Source organism: Habropoda laboriosa, unplaced genomic scaffold, assembly GCF_001263275.1.
Source record: "Habropoda laboriosa isolate 0110345459 unplaced genomic scaffold, ASM126327v1 scaffold2, whole genome shotgun sequence".
Taxonomy (NCBI): domain Eukaryota; kingdom Metazoa; phylum Arthropoda; class Insecta; order Hymenoptera; family Apidae; genus Habropoda; species Habropoda laboriosa.
In genome coordinates, this window is record NW_017100190.1 from 5,480,887 (window position 1) to 5,505,848 (window position 24,962).

The 24,962-nt window shown below is 45.4% G+C and overlaps 1 protein-coding gene across 1 annotated transcript in view; it reads right to left on the bottom strand.

Moving 5' to 3' along the window:
- LOC108580169 (ADAMTS-like protein 1) overlaps positions 1 to 24,630 on the bottom strand; it is a 27,758-nt gene extending 3,128 nt beyond the window's left edge. Inside the window, 11 exon segments of the mRNA XM_017943858.1 lie at positions 2 to 55; positions 146 to 456; positions 753 to 963; positions 1,187 to 1,316; positions 2,013 to 2,404; positions 5,236 to 5,329; positions 5,509 to 5,650; positions 14,817 to 14,915; positions 16,296 to 16,398; positions 22,975 to 23,107; positions 24,561 to 24,630. Of these exon segments, the coding sequence (XP_017799347.1) occupies positions 2 to 55; positions 146 to 456; positions 753 to 963; positions 1,187 to 1,316; positions 2,013 to 2,404; positions 5,236 to 5,329; positions 5,509 to 5,650; positions 14,817 to 14,915; positions 16,296 to 16,398; positions 22,975 to 23,093 (1,655 nt within the window). The 5' untranslated portion in view covers positions 23,094 to 23,107; positions 24,561 to 24,630.
- Between the last annotated feature and the right edge of the window lie 332 nt (positions 24,631 to 24,962).

Genomic DNA, 24,962 nt, shown 5'->3' on the forward strand with positions numbered 1-24,962 from the left:
GTACTTTCTCGATTTTCTCAGTTCTTTCTTATCCTTGGTCCATACGATTTGCGCTCTGCAAAATTCAACGCAAGTTGAACGTCGAAGGTAGCACAATTCTGCAGAATATATAATAGCAAAAGAAGAAAGAAAGAAGGAAAGTTACTTGTCGAATTTTCTAACGGGGCATCGAATTTTTATGGAAGATGTCCCACGGAACACTTTCGCGATACCGCCAATCTTCAAGTCCACCTTCTGATTCATGTCTGTCTGGTTGTACGTGGTGTTTTGACTGGTAATTATCGGTAGCGAGCCAACGTCTATATCGTGGCAGGCTCTGGTGTTGCAGGGTTTCTTCGTTGCTGGCTTTTGAGGCGGGCATTCACGATCCTCGCGGCTCTGTTTGCGCCCTTGGGCCATTATTTGCTCGCACGTCACTTTACGTGTCTTTAGACCTGCTCCGCAGGTCTTCGAGCACTGAAACACAACGTCATTCATATCATTAATACCTTCTTCTTCTTCACTATTACATTTGTCTCTGATACTGAATGAAATTTTGAATAATCATCCTCGATTCTCGTTTCACCCCTTTACGATCACAATGGTCCCCCGTTACAATAATACCGGCGCTGCTACCGGTCTAAATCTCCGAGGAGCTGGATTTTAATTCAATTAACGTTGAGACCGGGGTTAATTGCGAGGAGGTCGGTGAAATCGTTGGTTCGATCGAGAGGCGACCGTGTCGTTTAATTCACTGAACAGAGGTAAAGTACCTTGCCCCATTGGCCAACACTCCATTGAACCGGGCAATCCCATACATTGCAGTATTGTCTGTCCGCCGGTGGTGGCTGCGGGCACATGTTGTTTGGCACAGGAACCGTCTTACCAGCCCCACGTGTCACCTCATGTATGCACGTGACGTCGCGTGTCTGTATGCCGATCCCGCACGGGCTCAGGCATGGTGAAAATTCGCTGAAATTCCATCTGTGGGCAAAAATTCACGGTAACGACCGACTAATCGCGAACAGAGCAACGAACTTTTCACCTAACAATAAGTACACTGTCCATTTGTATGCTTGAACTTTTGTACATTTGTACAGTTACCGATTTTCGCAGATGACACTCAAGAGGAAAGGAATTCGTCGACAAAGGAAGGAATGTTCTAATTGAAAGAATTCTTTTTCAAGATTTTTTACGTATACGTTACCTAGGTGGACAAGGATGATCGTTGCACATTCTTATCATCGGTTCCGGTTTCGTTTCCGCGGTGCATAGAAAAGGCATCACAGTTTTACCATTATCATCCCTCACGCAATTCACTATTAGCTCTTGAACGCCTGAAAAATTGATGGTAAACGATGAAAAATCAGCATCGATGATACTTTTTTGATTAACAGAATCGATCGTCGATAGACGATAATAGGAAACGTTCACGTTTCCGCATCGAATAAGTCGACTCTGAGATCGTATGACTTTAATCTATCGGGCCGATGCGATTCAATCGGCTAACTCGTCGCCGTGCACCGTTAATTGTACAATCGCGTCGAATTATCCCGGCTAATTAAGCGCTCTATGCGGAACGAACCTAGATTCGTTCCGTTAATCCCTGCTGATCTGATCACCGATAATTCCCTGACTTACGTTTGCGGTTGATTAGAGCCGGCTGAATATAGTATATTTACAGAACGGCGGATAGATAATTCTGTTAGAGGATTTACCCCAGCCGTCACGTCGATGCAACTCGTTCTGAGAAACATCGAGAATATTCATTATTTTTCCCCGAAGGAAAAGTTTCCTCAAGGGTGAAGAAACGTCGGTGTTCTCCTAGCGTCACTCTTCAACTTTTTTCTTTCCCCCGTCCAAATTTGCATTACATCTCCATCCGCGTTGCTCCGTTAACAAAATTGTCCCACTTTTACCTCACGGAGCAATTCAGAAAATTCTCTTACACAGGAGAGATCTCTCCCTTTCGCCTTACTGCTTACACACGCGTTTAATTCCCAACGTATTACGAAACGAGAGTATCCCCTTACCTCCTAGGCAAGTCGCGCTGCAGGGAGTGAAGCCAGCTTCCTTCCAGGAGTAGGTGGTCTGCACGTCGCTTCCTGGAGCGACCTTAATTCCAGCATCGTAGCCACTTCCGCTGGAGCCTCCAGCGGATGATCTGTAGGTGTCTGTTAGGCTTGGCTCCGCGTATCCGCTGTCGCCAACCGTGTCTATGCCGTACGTCAAATTGTTCTCGATCGTGTTACAAGACGGCATCGTACATTTCTCCTTGTCCTTCGGTTTCGGACCGGAACACTGACGATCCGGGAGATGGGCGAACGTGTGGCTGAACTCGAGGAATATCTTGCAACGGACCTCGCGATGACGGACCCCTGTGCCACAGGTGACACTGCACGGTGACCAATCCTCTGCGATGAACCTAGAGGGTTGTTCGTTTGATGATTCGAGCTCGATACACCCCTTTTCTTCGCTTACGATACAGTCATTCCTCCTCCTTTCGAGGTATTTCTTAAGTGAAGCTTGTGCTTTTTGCATGAACTTTACATTCTCTAGATTTCGCTATATTCTAATTTCCGTAATTTACAATTTCACATGGATTCGAATTTCTCTTCGATCTTCGACCGAGATTTGAAATTTTCTGGGCCCTGCCTGTCTTAATTTTCACAGGTTTCAAGCTGAAGTGAATTTTCACGTATTCAAATTTGGCAAAGATTAGAAGCGACAAAGGAGAATTGAAATTTGAATCTTTTTCGTAGAATTTCGAGAGGTAACTTTTTTTCAATACTTGTCGCTGTTTCGATCATCGTACTAACGTAGATCGCGTGCGCAGGATTTATCGGTTACTCGTTATCTATTACACCGGATAAATAACAGCCGTTTATACCAGGATTACATTTTAAATCGCGCCTACCAATTGCTCCTCTGCTCTGCTATTCGAACGCGATTCATTCGCGGAGGCTCTATTCAAACTTACCCGCCGCGTGTACCTACATTTGTCCGTCAATCAATGACTTCTTCTCTAACAACGGTTTCTACCTATCCCCCGCTTTGATCTATCTCTCGATTTGCAACAGCGTGTGTCCTCGTTCGGAATAATTTCACGTTCTTTTTTCTTTTTTTTCTCTACAATGGACAATAGACGAAACAGCGACTATTTCTTTTCTTTCCCCCTTTTTTACAGAAAAACTGCCGGTACTCGCGAACTATCTTAATGTTCTTTCAATTTAATTTCGTTGGAAAGGCACACCGTGTACCTTCTCGTATACGCCAGAGACGCGCGAGTTTTCTCTTTTTTATTTCTTTTGTTCACGAAGTGGAATCTGGCTGAAACTACGCGGAGAAAGAAGGAGAGAGAAAGAGAGAGAGAGAGAGAGAGATAGAAGAGAGATAGAGTGAGCGAGAATAGTTCTACGGTCTAACTTATGCATGCTAAGCCTACGAGGGTTACGGTGGAATATAACACGCAGGCCAGAAAACATGAAAAACATTGCCGGAAAAGGGGTAGAGCTAAAGGGGGGTGTTGGACGAACGTGACAGTCTACGTAATATCATCATCGTAAGTCTATGCTAATGCTTGTTCTACGGCATTCGCGTTATGCGCTAATTAAATCACGGTAAATCTCGTAATCCCTATAAATGCATTAGGAGCAACACAGCCAGGAGAAAAGTTAGCTAAAAAACAGGGGAGATTAAGCTCCCGGAATCTCAAGCAAAGAAATATACATATACATATACATACACAGATTGTATACATATATTCAAGTTGGAAAACTGTTGCGCGTCAGCAGAAAACGGGCCTGTCGCATCTCTTCCACCGTTACTTTCCGCTGGAAAAGTTCGTTTTATCTCTCGAGAGAAGGAATATCGAAAGATACGTGTATTAAACACGCGTTGCAATTAAATTTCGTATACGACAGATATGTATGAATCTGTTCCTCTCTATTATCGCGAAAGCGATATTCTTGCTGACGCGCTTACGTTTGATGCTCGGCTAAATGAAAGGAAAACAGAGAAGAACGCTATATCGTCCGGTAGAAAAATAGAAGAAATACGAGCCCTACGGGAAGAATTGGTCTAGCCTAAAACTTAGTTAAAGAGTGGTGTGGGATGGTCGATAAACGGGAACCTCGGGTAAAATGGAAGCGTTCGTTGGGGAAAGTGACGGGCGATGGTGGTGGCTGGCAAGAAGACGAGGACACCGAATGCTTCTGAAACTCGCTTAGCCCTGATTTCGTTCCGAAAGGGTAGAGAGGAGAGAAGCAGCAGCGTCCACGGACTTCGCAGCTTTGCGGTGAGTTACAAAAGCGTGCGAGGAATCTACGAGGGGTACAGAGAGTAAGTAGTACACGGCAGGGATAGAGAGGAAGGAGAGAGACAGAAGTATACTGACGAGAGTGGTAATGGTGTGGTGTGGTTAACAAAGAGGAACAGAGGAAAACTCAACGACAACGGGAAGAAGGGAGAGTGAGAAAGAGTGAGAGAGAAAGAGGGTAAACACCGGGTTTGCTTTGCTCTATCTTGGAAGCAAGAAGCGCTGCAAGCAGAGGAAAACTCAACGACAACGGGAAGAAGGGAGAGTGAGAAAGAGAGAGAGAGAGAAAGAGGGTAAACACCGGGTTTGCTTTGCTCTATCTTGGAAGCAAGAAGCGCTGCAAGCTCTTGGGATGAGGTTGGCCGGAAGAGGAGTAGTTGGATGTTGAGAGTAAGAACATAAGAAGAACGGAGAAATAGAAACGAGAGAAACAGAGATAGAACGGGTGTGGGTGCGTGTGAGAGGAGGAAACGAAGAAGTAAGTTCGTTGAAGAAGAAGAAGAAGAAGAAGAAGTAAAAAGAAAAGATAGGGAAACGAAAGAAAGAGAGAGAGAGAGAGAGAGAGTTAAAGTGATAGAGAGTAGAAAGAGACACAGTAATGGGATACCTCAGATACAACCAGCCACAGGCAAAGTAGATCGTATATCTGTCGGGACATACCAATTGACGTCAAGAAATGAATGCTTTTAAGAACGGAAGATTTTCTATCTAGCTTGTACGAGTTTTGTTATTTTGTTCATGGGATAGGGAGATGAGAAAGAAAGAGAAAGAGAGAGCGACGTGAGAGAAGCACTACGGAGACGATCTGTGTGTGTAACATTGTAAATAACCAGCTCCGGATCAGCTCGGAATGAAATATATTATTGCTGCTCTTGGTGTATATAGTAGAAGTGTTCTCGCGTGTGGTGTTTTTATCAATTTTCTGGGAATCTACTTACGTGGATTGCGATGGCATCGGCCGTTCGACCAATTTTTCTGACACAGGCGGAGGTGGATACGGCTGCATCAGGGGCTGCGTCATTTCCTCGCCGTCTGAGAACGAAAGTTCACCGGTCGCATAATCTCGTTGGACGAGCCGGCTAGAGGCCAACGGGCATCGTTTCGAATCGCGCGCACGCGAGAAATCGGAAAGGCTTCCAAGTGGCGGCCAGTCTCGAATGACACGCGAGAGACAGTGCCTGGCGCACAGGAATGCAACTTATAAAACTTACATGTTGGACAGGGGATGTTTGTTTTGCACTCTTGTTCCGCGTGAGGTTGTTCAGCCGGGTCGCAGTCCTTCGAGATGGAACCAACGGAATCCCTGCACTCGACTGTCCTCGTCCTGACTCCGGTACCGCAGCTCACCGAACACTATCGATCACAACCAGGTGAAAAATGAGTTTCACACCGGTAAACAATCTGATAAATTTATCGTTTACGTTTTTTTTTTCATTTTTTTAATAACGAACGGAAGGGTTTCTTTTTCCCACCCTCGATAATACAGAGGTTAGAAGTTAGCGGGAATTACAAAGCTCTCCCGCTCTCCGTGGATCAATGAACGCTCTCGGTGGATCATGGAAATGAAGTATCTCGGAAGTAAAACGTCCATGCAAACGCCAAGTTCCATTTTACACTTCGCTTCATTTTCGACCCTTTATTTCGGCGAATGTGAACAGCTTTACTTGGAACACGCCTTTCACGGCGAGGAGGGAATACGAAGCGAGATAATACCGAAGTCGGTGCAAGGATAAAGTCCATAGAAATAGGGGAAAACGCGAAGGAAAGTCAGCGCGAAGGAACAATAAAGTTTCGCGACGCTTCTGTGGAATCTAATTTCGTATACTAACTGGTATTTGCAAGGTTCCACTGGAACGTTCGGACGATTCAAAAAAGATCCAGCTGGTCGGGAAATTCGAACCATCGAAGATCGTTATAGAGTTGCGGTTTTTGTTATAGAATGAAATTGTCGTACAGTTTTCTTTTTATCTTTTGTTGCAAACGAAGTTTCGTATCTGTCCAGATTCACTTTCAAAGGACGCATTACGATACGCGAAGCAAAGCCGCGATACATTCTTCAAGTTTCGAAAAGCGACTTTCCTGGCTTCATTATCTGTCGAATATGTGGGTTGCACGTACACGCAGCGTGACATGCAGAAATATCGAGCAAATTTCCTCTCAGCGTGTTGTAAATCCGGAAACAAAGCATAGAGCCTGACCTCTTTACTTCCTGTCACGGAAGACATGAAGTAATTGCTTCCGTTGATCGCTTGTGACGTAGAAACTCTTCTTTTCAGTCCTTTCGTCACGGTATACACGAGCCTCGTGAAACACGATGTAACGTAGACATAATTGGATGGGGAATTATCGATTGCGTTCTCTTAACCGCTAAATAAAAAAAAAGAAAAGAAGTAGGTACATAGGTACCATCGTCTTGGTTCGTGTATTCATCGAAATGTATTTATCACTCTAATAAATACTGCACTTCGCTTCTCTTACACGAAAGTTCCAATAGAATGATCTGATTAGAGTGAACGTTCGTAAGTTCGATCGAATTGATTAACGCAAAATGAAAGCCGATTTAAATCTCCTCGCTCGACATACTGACTTCCGTATTGCGCGCTCTTTTATCCCGACCGATCAGATTCGCTTTTATGTCGAACCAAATCGCAGCCGAATCTGAAGTGGCAGGTACCATTTTCAGCGCGCCGCTTCTCACACAGAAAGCAGTCAAGAAAGAGAGAGCGAGGGAAAAGTGAGTAAAAGAGCGAGGAAGATAAAAAAGGACAGAAAGAGAGTAGAACGTTCAAGACGGGGTACAGTGGCCTCAAACTTCTCTCAGCCAGAATAAAGTCTGCTGATCGGGAAGGTAAGAACCTGGGGAGCGGTCTGAGCGGTTTAGAAGTGCGAGCGAGAAGAAGGATGAACAAAAAGCCCGGATGCCGGTGCTATCGTTCAAGACGTCGAAGGTGGAAAGGTGACATGAACGGGAAAAGCGGAAACCTACTCGACTTAGCCACTCTGCTCTCTCCTTTTACCTCTTCCTCCTCCTCTTTGCTTCTATCACTCTCCTCTCGTTTCATCGTACCCTCTCACTCGCTGTTTCCTCTTCTTTCTCCTTTTTCTCTCCTATTTATTTCTAGTTTTTCTTACCCCACGCTTCCTCCTTTCATCTCTCGCTCCTTTATCCGTTTCAACCCTTTCTCCTCGTCGTTTGCTTTATGTCACTCCCCAACCCTTCTTTTATTTCTACTTCTTTCGCTTGTACTTCTTCGATTCACCGTCAACTGATTCACCCTTCCTTTACCCGAGGAATCACTATTTTCGCTTTCTTCCCTTCGACTCCGTTTTCTTCCATTTTCCTTTCACTTCATCTCCTCCCCCGACCTATTTACTTCTTCTTCTTCTTCTTTTTTTCCTTCCCCTCCCTTTCTCTCTTCTCATTTCCTCCCTCTGTTTTCCAACTTCCACCCGGTCCCGACGTATATTTCCTATCGCGTCCCTTGCCCCCCTCACCCTGCAGTTTCCCCTCGCCACCTCAGAAGCATCGAGAAGGAGGTCCGATATCGCGGAGTGCTTTAAGGAGCCCTGTGCTTTCAGTTCAATATTGTTATAGAATGAAATTGTCGTACAGTTTTCTTTTTATCTTTTGTTGCAAACGAAGTTTCGTATCTGTCCAGATTCACTTTCAAAGGACGCATTACAATACGCGAAGCAAAGCCGCGATACATTCTTCAAGTTTCGAAAAGCGACTTTCCTGGCTTCATTATCTGTCGAATATGTGGGTTGCACGTACACGCAGCGTGACATGCAGAAATATCGAGCAAATTTCCTCTCAGCGTGTTGTAAATCCGGAAACAAAGCATAGAGCCTGACCTCTTTACTTCCTGTCACGGAAGACATGAAGTAATTGCTTCCGTTGATCGCTTGTGACGTAGAAACTCTTCTTTTCAGTCCTTTCGTCACGGTATACACGAGCCTCGTGAAACACGATGTAACGTAGACATAATTGGATGGGGAATTATCGATTGCGTTCTCTTAACCGCTAAATAAAAAAAAAGAAAAGAAGTAGGTACATAGGTACCATCGTCTTGGTTCGTGTATTCATCGAAATGTATTTATCACTCTAATAAATACTGCACTTCGCTTCTCTTACACGAAAGTTCCAATAGAATGATCTGATTAGAGTGAACGTTCGTAAGTTCGATCGAATTGATTAACGCAAAATGAAAGCCGATTTAAATCTCCTCGCTCGACATACTGACTTCCGTATTGCGCGCTCTTTTATCCCGACCGATCAGATTCGCTTTTATGTCGAACCAAATCGCAGCCGAATCTGAAGTGGCAGGTACCATTTTCAGCGCGCCGCTTCTCACACAGAAAGCAGTCAAGAAAGAGAGAGCGAGGGAAAAGTGAGTAAAAGAGCGAGGAAGATAAAAAAGGACAGAAAGAGAGTAGAACGTTCAAGACGGGGTACAGTGGCCTCAAACTTCTCTCAGCCAGAATAAAGTCTGCTGATCGGGAAGGTAAGAACCTGGGGAGCGGTCTGAGCGGTTTAGAAGTGCGAGCGAGAAGAAGGATGAACAAAAAGCCCGGATGCCGGTGCTATCGTTCAAGACGTCGAAGGTGGAAAGGTGACATGAACGGGAAAAGCGGAAACCTACTCGACTTAGCCACTCTGCTCTCTCCTTTCACCTCTTCCTCCTCCTCTTTGCTTCTATCACTCTCCTCTCGTTTCATCGTACCCTCTCACTCGCTGTTTCCTCTTCTTTCTCCTTTTTCTCTCCTATTTATTTCTAGTTTTTCTTACCCCACGCTTCCTCCTTTCATCTCTCGCTCCTTTATCCGTTTCAACCCTTTCTCCTCGTCGTTTGCTTTATGTCACTCCCCAACCCTTCTTTTATTTCTACTTCTTTCGCTTGTACTTCTTCGATTCACCGTCAACTGATTCACCCTTCCTTTACCCGAGGAATCACTATTTTCGCTTTCTTCCCTTCGACTCCGTTTTCTTCCATTTTCCTTTCACTTCATCTCCTCCCCCGACCTATTTACTTCTTCTTCTTCTTCTTTTTTTCCTTCCCCTCCCTTTCTCTCTTCTCATTTCCTCCCTCTGTTTTCCAACTTCCACCCGGTCCCGACGTATATTTCCTATCGCGTCCCTTGCCCCCCTCACCCTGCAGTTTCCCCTCGCCACCTCAGAAGCATCGAGAAGGAGGTCCGATATCGCGGAGTGCTTTAAGGAGCCCTGTGCTTTCAGTTCAATATTTGCATGGCTCCTGAGCTCACAAAAGAGAGAAATCTATCAATTCCTGTCTTCCGGTGGTGGCTCTCTCACCATCTTCTTCCATCTCTCTCTCTCTCTCTCTTTCCTCTTCTCTAGCCTCGGATGAAATCATTACCGTGCTGACGGGTATAAGAGGGCTGCCTTTATGTATCGCTAGCAAAAGGATACCGACGCCATCTCCTCCGCTTCTCTGGCAGCCTGCACCGTTTCCTTCGTCAGCCGGAGCGAGGCCATTGTGTATCGATCAAGCATGAGATGAGCCGTAAATCATGCTGCGCACACTTTTCCTTACACGTGACGACGGATATTTTCGTACCGCCATCGAAAGCACGCTATTTACCGGCTGTCTTATCGGGCCTGATAAGCACGAGATGTCGTATCGTTCGCTTGCTATTTTCCTACTTTTTTTTTCCTCCCTTCTGTTTTCTCTCAACGTCAAAAATTTCTCATTAAAGATTCTAGTAGGTATACACGTTCTTATCAGCTTGTAAATCTTTTTCGATTCTACGAATTCGATCGTACAGATAGATTACAAAACGAAGCTATTACTCTTTCGCGGTAAATATCATTCTGATATACCACCGCTTTAAGATTTTCTTTATTCGGTTTTCAGTGCGTGTAGCGAAAAAGGCGATCGTTGTCTGTATCGATCGAAGAACGAAGCGTCGTAAATCATATCGACCCTTTTCTTCTCATATACGCGACTAGATTGTTCGCCCCCCCAAGTATTCTGCGTAATAAACTCCGATCCTCGAATCCAACGATTCTATCGACTGGAAGATCAACGCTCAGATTACCTCCAGTGTACTATCAACTTCGAATGAATTCTTCGAAAACCTTCGAACGGTATAGCAAATTCTCCATCAGCTTCCAAGTAACTTCCATCTTAAATTTCTATTCCTCGGTACGTATATATGTATATACAGGTCCATTCGTTGCGACTATTCGACGTCGAAACAATTCCCCATTCGCCGTATTCTAGAGAGAGAGAGAGATAGTCGCGGCATTAAATTAACAACGTTTCGAGCGACTCCGTCCTTCTCCTCGTCCAGCGGGAGAAAACAAACTGTTAGAACCGGTAATCTTCTCGCGGAGAGGAAACGAAATTTAACTTTCAATTTGCAGCTGAGAGAAATTTTTTTCCTCCTTCCTTATTGTCCCTCGTCCGTCGTTTTACTTCTTTATCTGGGACGCGGATCTTAAAATATTCCGTGGCGAGAGAAGCATTCCGCGCGCGATTCGTCGTTACCGTGAGCCGCCATTATGAGTCCGCACGGTTCGCGAAAATATCGCCGTGCTTTCTACGTATCGGGGAGTAACAGTAATAAATACGTATCTGGGATGCGCGAGTGCATTTAGCGGGTCTCATGAATAAAGCATAACTCCACTCGCCGGATTCCGTCGGGAATCCCGTTGATTTTTCCCACTTCGCGTGTACCAGTTGGAAAGTTCGTTCGTCCTCGAGCAAAAAGAGCAAGAGAAAAAGAAAGATGCGACCTTCTCGCGTACAACTTGTCCCTTATTGTTGTGTCTCTTTGCACCTCTTATTGCAGCCTTATTCCCGCAGCTCAGAGGTTACATCGGAGCTGCCGCCGAACCGAGTCACTTTTCTACCTTGGCCGTTGCATTCGGGAATGGTTGCTTCCCTTGTTTCGCGCCCGCCACACTGAGATACGATGTTGTAAAATTTTATCGTTCCCAGAACTTTCTTACCGTTTCCAGTTTGTCTCTGAATATAAACGAAACGATCTCCGGCCGCCGCCGTGGCGTTACACGAGGAGAAGTTACTTTAATTTCCTCCACCTGAGAAAACGGTCGTCATACAATTCCACGGTATCCCATCCTCGACATCTGTAATTCTTACACGTTTAATAATCGCACGTTCGAATCTAGTCCTGTATAAATCTCCTCCTTTTTCGTTAACAATTCTTAATTTCCTGGCGTGTTTCTCTCTCCGTGGGATGTTCCGTAATGGTCAACCGAGGAACTAACGAGCGGACAAAAGTCCCGAAGTTTCACAATTATCGTACGCTCGTACGTAACAACGAGACAATGTACGGAGAAAGGGAGAGATAGAGAGAAGTTTTCAATGCGTCAAGTTGAAACAGAATCGAAATGAAATCCAAGAGGAGGAGGAGGAGGAGGAGGAGGACCGGTAGAGAAGCGAGGGACTTAAATTTCCATAAACGCATGAAATCGGTCGTCCTCGAAACCAAATGTCTGGAATGCTTCCAGCAGATATCGCGCTTTTCGGGACACAGTTGTCCGACCGGGCAAGAAATGGCGGCGAATGTTAGAGCGGTAGAAGAGGGCGAAGAGAGAGAGAGAGGAAGAGAGTCGGTCATCGAGCATCGTGCCAAAACGAACCCCGAAACTCGCATAGGCGCCACCGAGTCGTTCGAACCTTCTACAATGTGCATCCTCTGTATCTGAATCGCATTTATTACGCGGGGAAACGCGTACGAATTTGGTAGAAACGTCGACGTGAAATGGTAGGTAGTTTGTAGTGGTGTGGTGCATGGCTGCAGGCTGCAACGGCGACGCACTTGGCGGCGAGCCTCTTGATGCCGTGTCTCGAATCGATTTGCACTCCCGTTTCTACGTGTATACGTATATACACGTGTATGTGTGTGTGTTTATGTGACACAGAGGTCCACCACGAACGCAATCGGGAACGATGAATTCGTGGAGCAACGCGAGGCATTTTCCACGAGAATGCACCCTCTTACCCTCTTCTTCGCGCGCCTTTCTCGCTTTCTTCCGCCTCTCCTCTCGAACCTCTTATCGCGCTGCTATTTTTTTCCCTCTCCGTCCATTTGTCTTCTGCTCGCTACCGTTCTGGCCTTTCAACCCTCGCGAAACGTCTCTCGTTAAATGTCCCGCGAAATCGTTCGAGATTCTCCTTCTATTTTTTTCGTGGTATAAGTATAATTTATTCCTCTTTACCTTCCGCTGTTTCATCGGAGACACTCACGTGTGCGAAAGTATTTCCTTTCTCTCCGTGTGTTTCATTTATATTACATTTCATTTTGGTTCACCGGTTGATCGCGATGGGTACGAGCTTCGTTTTATTGAAAACACTTTTCTTCTTCTCCCCTTCGATTTCTTGTCCCTGTTATATTCATACCCTACTCTCGCCCCTTCGTTTTTCCACTCGAAACGACCCTCGAGGGCCACGCGTTTTTTCGTCCTTTCAACAACGAGACTGCCGAGGAGGAGCTTGCCAGGAGACGAAGGCGTGTCCGTTTTTTTTTCCTGCACAAGGCATCGAGAGGGATGACACGCTCGCGCGTGAGAGCGAGAAACAGAGGGAGAGAAGAGGGTTATTTGACGACTAAATTGTCCTGTTTGGTGTCGGTGGGCTGATGCGGCCTGGAACGTCCTCAAAGAGACTCAAAAGATTCTGTGAAGGAGGCACAGAGAGAGAGGAAAGAAGAAATTTCGCGTAGAAGACACTACGAAGGGAGGAGAGGATGAAGCGGCAAGTGTAACCAGACTGCGCATTTATCGCGGAACGGAAAGCTTAGGCACCTCGGAAATCGGCGTCACGAAGGTGAAAATTTCTCTACATTTTCTGATTCCCAGTTTTACGTGTTCAAACGTGTCGCCTTTTCCACGGGTTATTGGTGGATCCGCGGTGGCGGTTATGCTCGGTCGAGTTGCTCTCGTTTCGAGAAAATCCGATTTCAGTGTATTTCTGGCTCGCGCACAGCCCCCAACGAGAAGTTCTTTGGAAGCGACGCTTTTGCCGGGGTGCTAATGTCGTTAGACGGTTGGGGTTGCAGAAGGAGGAGAAGGAGGCAAAAATGTTTGAGCAAATTAAGTGCTTTCCGACCACCGAAGGGCGGAACCGGATATAAAATTACTGGCGCGAAGGAAACTGTTTCGCGGCTCGTTTCGCCGTTTGCTCTCTGGCAAGGGCGAGAGAAAGTTCTCTAAAGGACTTTGAACGATGGTCCCTTGGTGTGCTAATTTTGTTGTATTCCCCTCCCCCCCTTTTTATTTTTTTCTGCGCTTTTCATTTCAACGACATTTCCACTTTGAAAGTTACCGCTTTTTACGGACGTTCGTGGAGTTAAAGTAATTTGAAAGTTCCACACAGAAATTTTCCTCCGAAAAATCGATGTTTCACTCGTTATACGATGCTTAATTGAACTCCTCCGCATCCTACGTATTTCATATCTAAAATGGTCGATATCCACGTACTTGTAGAACTTCTAACTCGAACGAAATGTTCTCTACTGGTTTGCAACGTGGATCCGAAAAGAAGGTGAATATTGCTTCTTTTTTTTTCTACTTTGTTTCTTTTTTTCTCTCTACGAACGATTCGACCGGCACTGTTCAAAATTCCACGCCGGTCAAAGGGAAGAAGAAACGTAAAATTGCATTCCCGTCGCTGCTTGGGCCGACGTTCAGCCGCGTAGCGAGAACGCGGTAACAAAACATTCGGCTCGCACAAAGCAAATTGTAGAACGAGTTTCATTTCCCTTTGCAACAATCAGCCCGACCTGTTTACTGTTCCCGTAGGAAATCGGATTTCCTGATACGAATAGACAGATATAACAGGATAGAGAATGGTTACACGTTCGTCTGCCTCATCCTCGAAACCCGTTAACGTCCTTTTAAGAGACAAAAGGTCCGTCTAACTCGTGTAACGACGTTAACCCCGCCAGATAGAAATTATTCCCCCGTGTTTATTCCACGTGAAATTGCGCGCGTTTATCGGCCTGACCCGAAAACCCGTATTGTTCGCGCGTCGAGAATTTATCAATATTCGAATACGCTTCTTCTCGATCCTATCTCTTCTCGAATATGCACGATTTATTTTCGATAAAAAACGAAAGAGACGTGAGAAACTAACTCACGATTCCTTCGACTTACCGATTTCGTTGGAGGATCTAGCGAAGAATTTATCAAATTTCGTGTGCACTTCTCCTCGATTTTTTTAAGGTAAAAGACGAAAAAGACGTGAGAAACGAGCTGATGATTCCACCGATTTACCGACTCCGCCGGAGGATTCATCTTGAGACGATAATAAATAACAGTCTGACTGAAACCTCCTGCAGGTCGAAGGACCGTCACACTATGTGGCAATAAATACACCTTTCCACGTGGCACTTCGTAGAGCCCTAAATTCCAGCGTCAGGCGAACGAGTCTCGTCTGTCTGCACGGGTAACTCTCCTTCTGCTCGTTTTGCATGTCCACGGGTCGCGCGGGGATCGCAGTTCCGGTCTCTGAGATTGCCTTATACTCACCTCGCTCCATTTATTGGTCTCCCACATGGGGCAAGAGATGGTGTTGCATGTCTCCTGGTTACGGGGCTTGTGTGTGCTGCTGCACTTGTGGTCTGGCAGCTGGAACGATAAAGATTTAAAGCTCTTATCAGATTTGGTTTATAGAGGAGGTGCTCTTGCGTCGGAGCAATTCCAAGTAATTTCATTTGACACGTTATTTTCGTACACTTTCAAGTATTTAATCTTGTCACACATTCGGTTCTGACATGTTTTCCCAACCCTTTCATACTCGAATAAAGATTGACCTCAATTTAGTGTCTGTTGCAGACGGATGATCGATAGGTAAATAAGAAGTTCTAAAAAAATAATTTGAAACAATTGAATCTTTTGACAACATTCGTACATTTCATCGTTTCGTTTCAACGACAAGTCGTCGCCGTTAATCGATAGAAAATCCCAAAAGCGTTAATAGCAATCGTACATCCTAAGGAACACATGCTCTACAAAGCATCCATCACACGTGTATCGCATCTCCTTACTACGCCCATTACGTCCCCTATTACCATCCAGAGAATCATCTAACCGTTCCTCGGCGGCGGCACAGAGGGGACCAACATAGAAGAAGATGTAAATCCTCGCGATACACGGTGTCTAACTGGTACATACCTACGTATGTACATACATACGTATTTCTAGCTAGTGGGTACTACGTTCCCGTGGCGTTTTCGTCGAGTCTCGGATGAGAGGATTTTACGGTGGTTGACAGAGAACCGCGAGCGGCCCTTGGAGTTTAAACGAACCGAACTGGGTTAGGGTTCGTGGGTTTTGCAAGGCCTGTCGTCGTGTAAGCATCGCCGAGGAGGGGAGGAATGGACGAACGGATGGATGGATCAGACGCGTATCTACGCGACAGTCCTTAACTTGTTAGAGACGTAAAGTCTCGAAGATCGTGGAAAATGATTAACCTATTTATACCGGCGATAGGTAGACCGCGACGTGGATTCGTCAGGATTCACATTAGTCAGTTTTAGACCGGTGTCGCGTGGATTACGAGTCGTAAAAGATTCGATATCGCCCAGGAAGGGGAATGAAATTCTCGGCGATAAAACCGAATGAATTTTCGATTACGTTATCGTTATCGTGACCTGGCTTGATATACATATATACGTATCCATACAACGAAAGGTACATTTCGTAACTATAAATCCACGCCGGACGAGTATGTACATACCGACGAAACATTGAACTTTCAGGATGGGGGAGAATCATCCCCCACGTGTATCTACAGTGAGAATAAAATCTGATCGATTTCATCCACGACATCTTCTATTTTCTCCTCGCTTTTTTCGTGGCGCCACTCGGTAGAACGCTTGGTGTACCGTGTTTTCCCCGGCGGATGGTACAAAAAGGAGGGTGGGATTCGAGCCAAAAATCCGGGAATTTAATATAAAGGGATTCCACGATATTTAAATTATCCCTCTGCTCCAGGCTCTTATTTACCTTCGTAGTCTCATTGCCGTTCTCCTCCGTACAGAAAATCGCCCTGGTCCTCGATCCACCTCCGCAGCTAGCGCTGCACATACTCCACTCGCCGGCTACCCATCTAGAAACGTAAAAAGAATCAATTGAAACGCGAGCAGGTCGAGATAGCGGGGAAACTGGGTTGTTACGTAACATTCCGCGTTTATAAGTTCGCGCTCGATATTGCTGTTTCTTGCGCTTTACTTCCGGAATATTCATCCCCCGAATTTTTCCCGAACGTGAAATGAATTCGTATTGTGTTTGAAGTATCTGTCTTGTTAAATCGAATTTACCGAGTTTTCAGATTTTGTAACATTTACGAATAAAATTCTCGAGTTAAAAATTCCACGATTTACGAGATAATTGTTAACCCATTGTTTTTGTGGATAAGGAAAAATTTGGGAGAGTTCTGGGAAGCTTGAAATTTATGTGAACATTCGATAATCCTAATATTTGCACGCCTTTTTCCCAACAAGCGGGAATATTTTCGTCGACGAGGAGGAAAGAGCGGCGACCCTAGGTCACAGACGCTATGGTGGCGATTTTTAATATTTTTAAAGGTCCGAGAAATCCGAATTACACGAGTCTCGCACAGGTACTTGGGAACCGCTCGAAAAAGGCTCGACAATTGAATTAAAATCGAGAGCTTCCCTCTTCAACGATGGTTCTCCCGTTCCACCGGAAGTCATCTTTGATACCGCGATCGAAGAGTTTTTATCGCGGTTGAAAAATCCTCGGGTACAAATCTTAGATGAGAATGCATCGATCGAAGTGTTCGATATTTACAACGCCTGGCTAATTGCCGGCTACTACTGCGACTAGAAGCTTTTTCTCACTGATCGAAAGTTGCTTTTCGACACGTTCGATGGAATTTCCTATCGGAAATTTACCGGCGAACAAGTGATCGACGTCGAATATACCGCGGCTTTAAATTGACAAAGCAAAAAGAACAACGTTTCACTTCTCTCTCTCTCTCTCTCTCTCTTTTTCGTAATGATCAGCGTGCTATTCTTATCGTGGAAAATCACCGTGGAAAGGATTCAGGTCCGATTTCACAGGAGAGAAAGAAAAAGAAAGGGAAAATAGAAAACAGTCGATTCGAGAAATGATAGCCGATAAAAGCAGGAAAAAGCTTCTCTAGGCAATCGAAGCAACATTAATCGCCATGGACTTTTTCAATTTCCGCTTACATCGCGTGTTTGCCAGGCGAAAGTGTTCGCGAGTCGCCAGACGAATCCATCGATCGCCCCACGAGCATGAAACTTTTCCTCGATACGCGTTCCACACATTTCCCCTGTGTAACACGTGTACCGGCCATCTCGATACGTCCGCATACCTCGTCGATTATTTCCCTCAGCGTTGTCCGTGCATGAAAGCCACCCCTAAATGCTCCGCGGCGGCATACATTCGACGAACGCGTTCGATTCTAATAAAGCCTTCCTATCTCCGTATCAACTATGCTAAATCTTTCTCTCTGATGCTAATTAATTGCAAGAGCTAACTGAAAATAGGTCGAGAAGAAAACTTCACCTGTTATCTGCATATAGTAAAATTCATTCTAAAAACGTCACATTCGTGGACTCTGATTTGTCCTTCTCTCACGTGGCAGGTAACTTCCACTTTTTAATTTAAACTATCTTTCCACTTGAGATATTTCCCTGATATTACCACGGTGAAACGTAATATAGGAAACGTTCAGGTTCACCTTAATGCTGTTTATAGCATAGAACCGTCAACTGGATGTTTAATTAGCCTCTCTTAACCGGTACAGAAATTATACAGAGCGGACGTTGTATACGAGTGTCCTGGTTAGGATCGATCGTTAGGCAGCCGGATCGTTGGATTGATCGTGAAACGTGCCGGAAAACGCTTAATAGAATTTAATTGGGCCTGTATCCCTAACGCGACATGGAATAATAGCTGGTGAAGTATTCAGTGGCTTAATACACAGTTGCGGCCAGGCAGCGGTTTAGGAATCCCCTGGTTCTCCTGGGGGACGGCTGAAACGTCGACCACTTGCCTGGCCTGGCTCAACCGAATTAAACTAAATTCTCGGCCGGGCCAATTAGCACCAATTTACCGTTGACGAGGCCCACTCCACCGGTGATTTATTAACCGTCGTGGCCCGTTAACTTTGCAAAATCCCTCTTACTACGGAGCCAACTCGCACACACGCGCGAACACTCGTCGCTGTGAGATTTTTCAACCCCTCGCGACCACCCTTCGCTCCGATCGATCGTTGGCAATCGAAGGAACGCAACGCAAATATTCCACGATTAACGAACAACGTCATACGTTAAATTATTCATGGTCCAATTACGACGATTCTGCCCCTACTCGCGTAACCTTATTTCTTTTCAAATGCTTTTTTCCCCTGGTTCGTACCTTTGCGCGAGAGACAAGGGTTACTTTTTATTTTAAAGAGATTTTTGAGGTTATGGTAGGGCGCTTCGAGGTTTCAGGGGATCCACCATTCTGAGACGTTTGAAATTAGGTTAAGTTTGGGAATATTTTTTCGTAGGTAACTAAGAAAGGAAAAGTTTCAATTCTTTTTCGAGGTACGAGTGTAACTTTCAGCTTTCTGCTGCAATTTTTAGAAAGTAGAAATGGTACAAAATGGAGGGCGAGAGGGAAGTATTCGCGATTCTCAGTTTCTGCTGGTATTTTCTATTAATTAATTACACTAGCCAGTGTTTGCGTTGAAAGAGCAAGGAACCAGCGTTCGAGAAGCATCCTCATAAGGTCGAGCAGTTCCAGGAAGGAAAAGGTGGCGCGAATCGGTCGCGTGACTCGCCTCTTGCGGAAAGTTAAACGCGAGTTCGAGTAACCCGAGCCACTCGAGATTCTGGTTGGTGCAGCGTTAACCGGTAGAGTTGCCGGCTATGTGCATCATCCAAGTGGCGAAGTTTCCTCGCCTGAGCTGCATATAATAACGTTAAACAGCGAAGTCAGGGACAACCGAGAGACGTTCGCTTGACGAAATTTTCATAAATTAGCCCCGTGAAACAGTTCTTTGTTCGCGTGTTTCCTCCGCGGAAATCGAGGGGTATAAAACGTGGAACAACCGGTCTCGACTTAATTTCAAGAAATTTCCGGCGCATTAGGAGAGATTCGTTTCGCGATTCGGTTCGCCACGCACCACCGAACGAAGTAAAAGGCAGCGTTTTCTCTTTTGCCTCGTGGAGAGACTGTCGGACATTTTGAATTCACGCGAACGCGAGTTCACGCTTGAAACAGGAAGAAAGGGGTGTCTTTAGAGAAGGAAGAAAAAAATCGTTTCCGTTTGTGGCGAGGTAACAGATTTCTCTTTGGAGCACTAAGCTCTATTCTTTCTTCCCTCGTTCTCTTCTTGGTGTTTCGATCGAAATAGACGGTTCGGTCCTTTCATCGAAATTAAAAAACTTCACACACGGTAGAGATTTGTTACAGTTAATCCCTGCAATATCGAGTGTGTGATACAGAGAAAGGTAGCATAAAGGGACGAGGGAAGGTGAGGGACAAATACAGCGGGGATAAGCGTCGATCGGCGAGAGGCTTTCGTGGACATTGAACCATAATTTTGATCACAAAGGAACAGGTTCGATATACACACGCCTCTGCACGATTTCAACGACGTGCTACGTTTTCAGCAGAGCTGTATATCCAGTAAGAATGGTTCGCGGCGGTGGCGGCGTACTTTTTTTTTATTTTCTTCTTCTTCTTTTGTCTTTTCTGTCCGAACTTCGTCGCCGACGTAGTGTCTGCTCGTCCGTAGAACGATTCTCATCGGGGGCGAGCTTTAAAGCGCCGCTTTTTATCCCCCTTTCCTTTATCCGGACAAAGAACAGGCCGTATCGTTCCGAGAACTAAGATTGTTTCTTCGAAAAAATATCCTCGGGACGTTGCATCCCTCCCCCCGTTTTCCTTCTCGTTATCCCGTCCGATCGTTACGCTTTATCGCGAACAGTTTCAGCCCCCCCCGTGGACTGTTCGTGTTATGAATCAGAGAAATAAGTTTGTCTTTCCAATCTGACCGTTCGAGGAGCCCCGTGAAGTGATTCTTTACCGAAATTCGCTACAAAATGTAATTTAAACTGATTCGGGAAATACTCCATTTCGCTAATAGAGAAATGAGAAATTGCTCACGAAACATTCTACAGAAAATAAATAATTTCTCTGTAATTCTCTCAGACGGCAAACTCTGTTTTTTAGACATTTCTCAAGTGAAATTCGCGTAACGAAAGAATCTCGAATCGTAACCTTTATCGCCGTGTCTACAGAAGGTTCCCTAAGCTTCGTAATTTTTCGAATTTCTACCCGGCGAATCTTCCCCGGTCGGCCATAAATCGCCACGAATTTCTGTATTACGCGGGCCACCGTGGTAAGAACAAAGGTATACACGCCGGTGTATATACCGTGGCCGCGGGAAATAAACCGTCTTGTTTCTTCCTTGCGTTGGCTCGTATCGCCGAAGAGTGCGCATCAGCAGCACACGGTCGAGGATCGTCGAGCGGAACAGCGGAGTAGTTGTTTCTACAACTACGTCGGGGAAGATTCCACGGAATAAAAGTCGAGGAATTCCCCTTAAATAAGTTTTTCAGGGACAGAGCTCGTTCAACGATACTCTTGCTTTACGGGCAGACGAGGGATCGTTTCGCGGAATCACTCTTACAAGGCGATTCTGATCGCGATCGCCGCGAGGAACGAGCACACTTTCTCGTCTCGACCACCTTGGAAAAACACAGTCATATCGTTGGGACGAATTGTTTGCTCGAGAGTTATCTCTGCTCGTTCGCTGGCCCCGTGTTTCTTACCTTCACGACACGCGCGAATCGACGTTTCGGTAAAAAATGAAAAATGCTCGCGACGTCAAACGGGCCCTTAGACGAAGGACGTAAAGAGGGAACAGCGAGCTCGTGATGCGCCTTTTTCCAGCTCTCCTCCTTTATCGGGGCTTGGTTAATGAAGAGCGACGAGCCGGGTGGAAAATGACGCTGGAATTTCGATAGAACGGAAGACGTCGTTGTAATTACGCGCGACGGGAAAATCGATGCGCGGGATTAGCGATTTTCATTCAAAATGTTCCGATCTAATGGAAAATTTATTCATGGAAACGTTTATGTTTCGATGGTTGATTGGCTGAAGTGTTTAACATTTTCACGCTATTGTGACACCTTTGACTGTGTAGAGTGGATGGAAGAAAGAGTTTGAGACTTCTTGTAGAACAGCGAACGTGTGACGTTCTCACGAGGAATAAACGAACAGTTGGATAAAATTGGAAAGGAAAAAGTGGAAAAATTGAACACTGTGTTAGTAAGAGGGTACACGATACGTTTCGATATTCAACGAGCGATTCTCGCGGGTAAAGTGTTCGGAATCGGTGCATTCGACGTAGAACTGAACATGTGTGTCTCTCTCTTCTAGGGTGGAATGGACCAGGGAGGGCTTGTTTTTCCAGTTCTCTTTCAGAAAGAGGCCCTACGCTTGAAAGCTCCTGGTCCATCGTTTCCAAGCCCGTATTGCGAGTCTACACGGCCGTCGTATCCATTTCTGTGCGGTGCATACGCGTGTGCACGTGGAACAGGTCCACCACAGACACACGGCATGTCTAACAATAATCGGGACTGCTTGCTTGCTTTGTCCGCGGCCGCGGCGAGGAAATTGGCGAGGGAGAGAGAGGAAGATTGGCCGGCGTTAATCCCAAAAGTGGAAGTTCCGATTTCGCGAATAGCACGTGGAAAATACGAGAATTTCGAGCAGCTGCGCGAACGTGCCGCACGAGTCAAACATTCCTCCTCCCTGGTACGCTCGTAAAACCGAAACGCTCAATCTCTGACCAGCTTTCGCGATTAGAAAAGCTTTAATGAAGTTGCACGTAGACTAACTGAATTGTTTCAGAACGTTTGCCTTCGTGTTTTCACTCCTTCAACTTCAGCGCTCGAATCGAATTTTTTGCAGTCTGGTGCGGTAGTGTCCGATGACTTCTTGAAAAATGAAATCTCATAATCGTTAATATTCTCTAACCAAAATGTAAGAATATAGTGTCATCTATAGACAAGTTTAATAATTTTTCACACTGGTTTTTTCTAAATTAATTTACTCCGTTTCGCTATCTCCTCAATTCCTAAGCTAGCACCAACAGACCACAAAATTATCCACCGTGCTCTCGACAATATCTCTCATCAAGGAAGAATTTTCACCAATAGTTCAAACAATAAAAACTTCATACTCGAGAACACCCTCTCAAAGAAGAATACCACTAATATCTCCATACCGTCAAAGAAAGTCGCGGTAAAAAGCTCGTCAAGTCATCACCCTTTAAAAAACTCAATCGCTACTGGTCAAAGCCGTCGGTCTCTCGAGCAGAGACATAAGATCGAGTCTTTTTCTCCCGATCTAGAAAGAGAGAGAAACGAATAAAAATCCCGACATGGAGCATCAACGTCGTCTTCGACGAGGTCAACTTTTTCTCCCGTAGCAAACGCGTACAAACACGCGATCCGTAGCGCGTGCAAAAATCCGCGAACAATCTGTCAGACGGTGCAACCCTTTGTACCCGGAGTTCGCGTAACCCGTGTTTTCGGGTTTCACCTCGGATACGAAAAATCCACCGCGTCGATTTAACGTTCTTCAACGGAACACGGACAGACCCGGAGTCTTCACGGGAGTATGTACTCACTTTGCGGTGCAAGGGTGCGTGTTGCAGGGCATCAGAGTCTTCTCTGGTCGGTTGTCCGGATCGCAATAGCTGTCGTCCACTACGCTCTCCGCTGGCCCGATGGCCTTGCACACTGCCATCGCTATCTTGAAGCCTGATGGGAAAAGAGGAATCGTATTTTACCTTGTGATCGTGCCGCGCTTGGAAAAGGAGATCCTCCTCGAGGAGAGCCGTGAGTTTATTTTACTTGACATGTTTTCCGGACGATATTTTTTCCAGAGAATTTCCAGAGAAAATCGAGCAGATGTGATAAATTTTTTGGGCTAAAATTTAAGACTCAGGGATCTCGCCTCGCGGAATATTCATACTTTTGCTGTTTACTTATTTTTGGTTTCACTCTTGGTATCTGTGCTTTTATCAGCCTTACACGGTACACGCGTAATTTTTATCAAGGAGAGATTTTGCATATTTTCAAATTTACGTTATTTATTATATACGTTAAGAATGTTTTCTCAAAATTTATGACTGAAATTCGGAGAAATACCGAAGATACAGATGTACTCCGCTCATTCTACCCCGCTAAAAGCTACCGCGATTAATTCAATTTGTCCAATTCACGAAGACCCGATTGACATACGAAGATTATGCATTTTATATGACGTGTATAGATAACAGAATTAGCACGTCGCAGGTATTAAACATATATACGTATGTAATATTAAAGTAGCGAATGGCTAACGCTAACATACACAGCCATTAAAAATTGATCCGACAAGTGGATAATTATTGGCGAAGTTCTACTACGATTTCGAATCGTTCACCGTGAAATTGCCCATTTCAATTCTAGAATGAGATACTTAAACGTAACGCGATTTCTTCCCCACGTTTCAACGTTCGAAGAGCGTTCGATTAGATCGGTTTAACGCAACAAATTATTAACGAAACAAGACAGTTTTGATTGATTCACCGATTTATCAAAATCTGGAACAAAGGGTCATCGAATTGACGTTCAACGAATAAAAGCTTCTCTCCGTATCACCGAGCATTTCGTTCTCATCTCGCGGTAGACGGTCGAAAACAGTCTGGTTATGAAAATCTACGACGGTTGAATTTAGCTGAACGTAGAGCATCATCCTACCCACAGACGGTGTATATCTCCATTTGAAAAAACAGCGAAATCTCCTCTTAAATCTTTCCACACTCTCGTCTGCTCTATCGTCAACCTAAACGATCGTTTCAAGTGGCTCCGTTCGAGTGCATAGAAAAAGGTCTCGACGAGAGGATCAAATACAAATGTTGCAAGGATCTTCTCTGTCGTTGTAGTCACAGGAGAGAAGAACAGAGAAACGGAACAGCATCTTAGCGCGCAAGGAGCGAAGCAATCTCGACAAGGAGGGCGTAACACAGCGATAGGTGGGGAAACGAACCGGCGTAAGTAGTCGTTATTAATTTGGGCAAAGGGCCCCAGAAACGCTTAACGATTCCGCGGGCTCGAAGTTCATTAGAATTCATTGCTCCCAGCGCCCGATGTAAATGGACTAGCCCCAGAGAAACTAATTGTAAGTGCTCTGAGCGAATGAACTTCCCTAAACCCAACCGCCACTCACCTCCGCCGCATGATTTCGAGCAGGCGGATATCGATTCCAAACTCCACGAGTATCGCGATTGGCAGCTCGATCCGTTTCCGCCGCACACGCCGCACGCGTCGGTGTTCTTGTTGCTGCCTACTCGCAGGTCGCAGCCCACCTTCTGAAACAGAGAAAGTCCGCCGTCGATCGATTAATAAAATTCGCTACTCTCCAACTTCTCGACTATTAGTCGCACCGTGTAGAATTAGCGGGAGAAAAATTGACCCTGTAGAAGGAGTCTCTCGGTCTTGCTACCTTACTTGCTTTAGCAGCTTTTTACCGGCTACGTAGAATTCGTCAGTGTCGTTCATAGAGGTTTTGGTTGGTTGGGAGGAACAAATAGGAGGGTGGGTGTTATTTCCTTCGAGGAGGTTTTTGTCG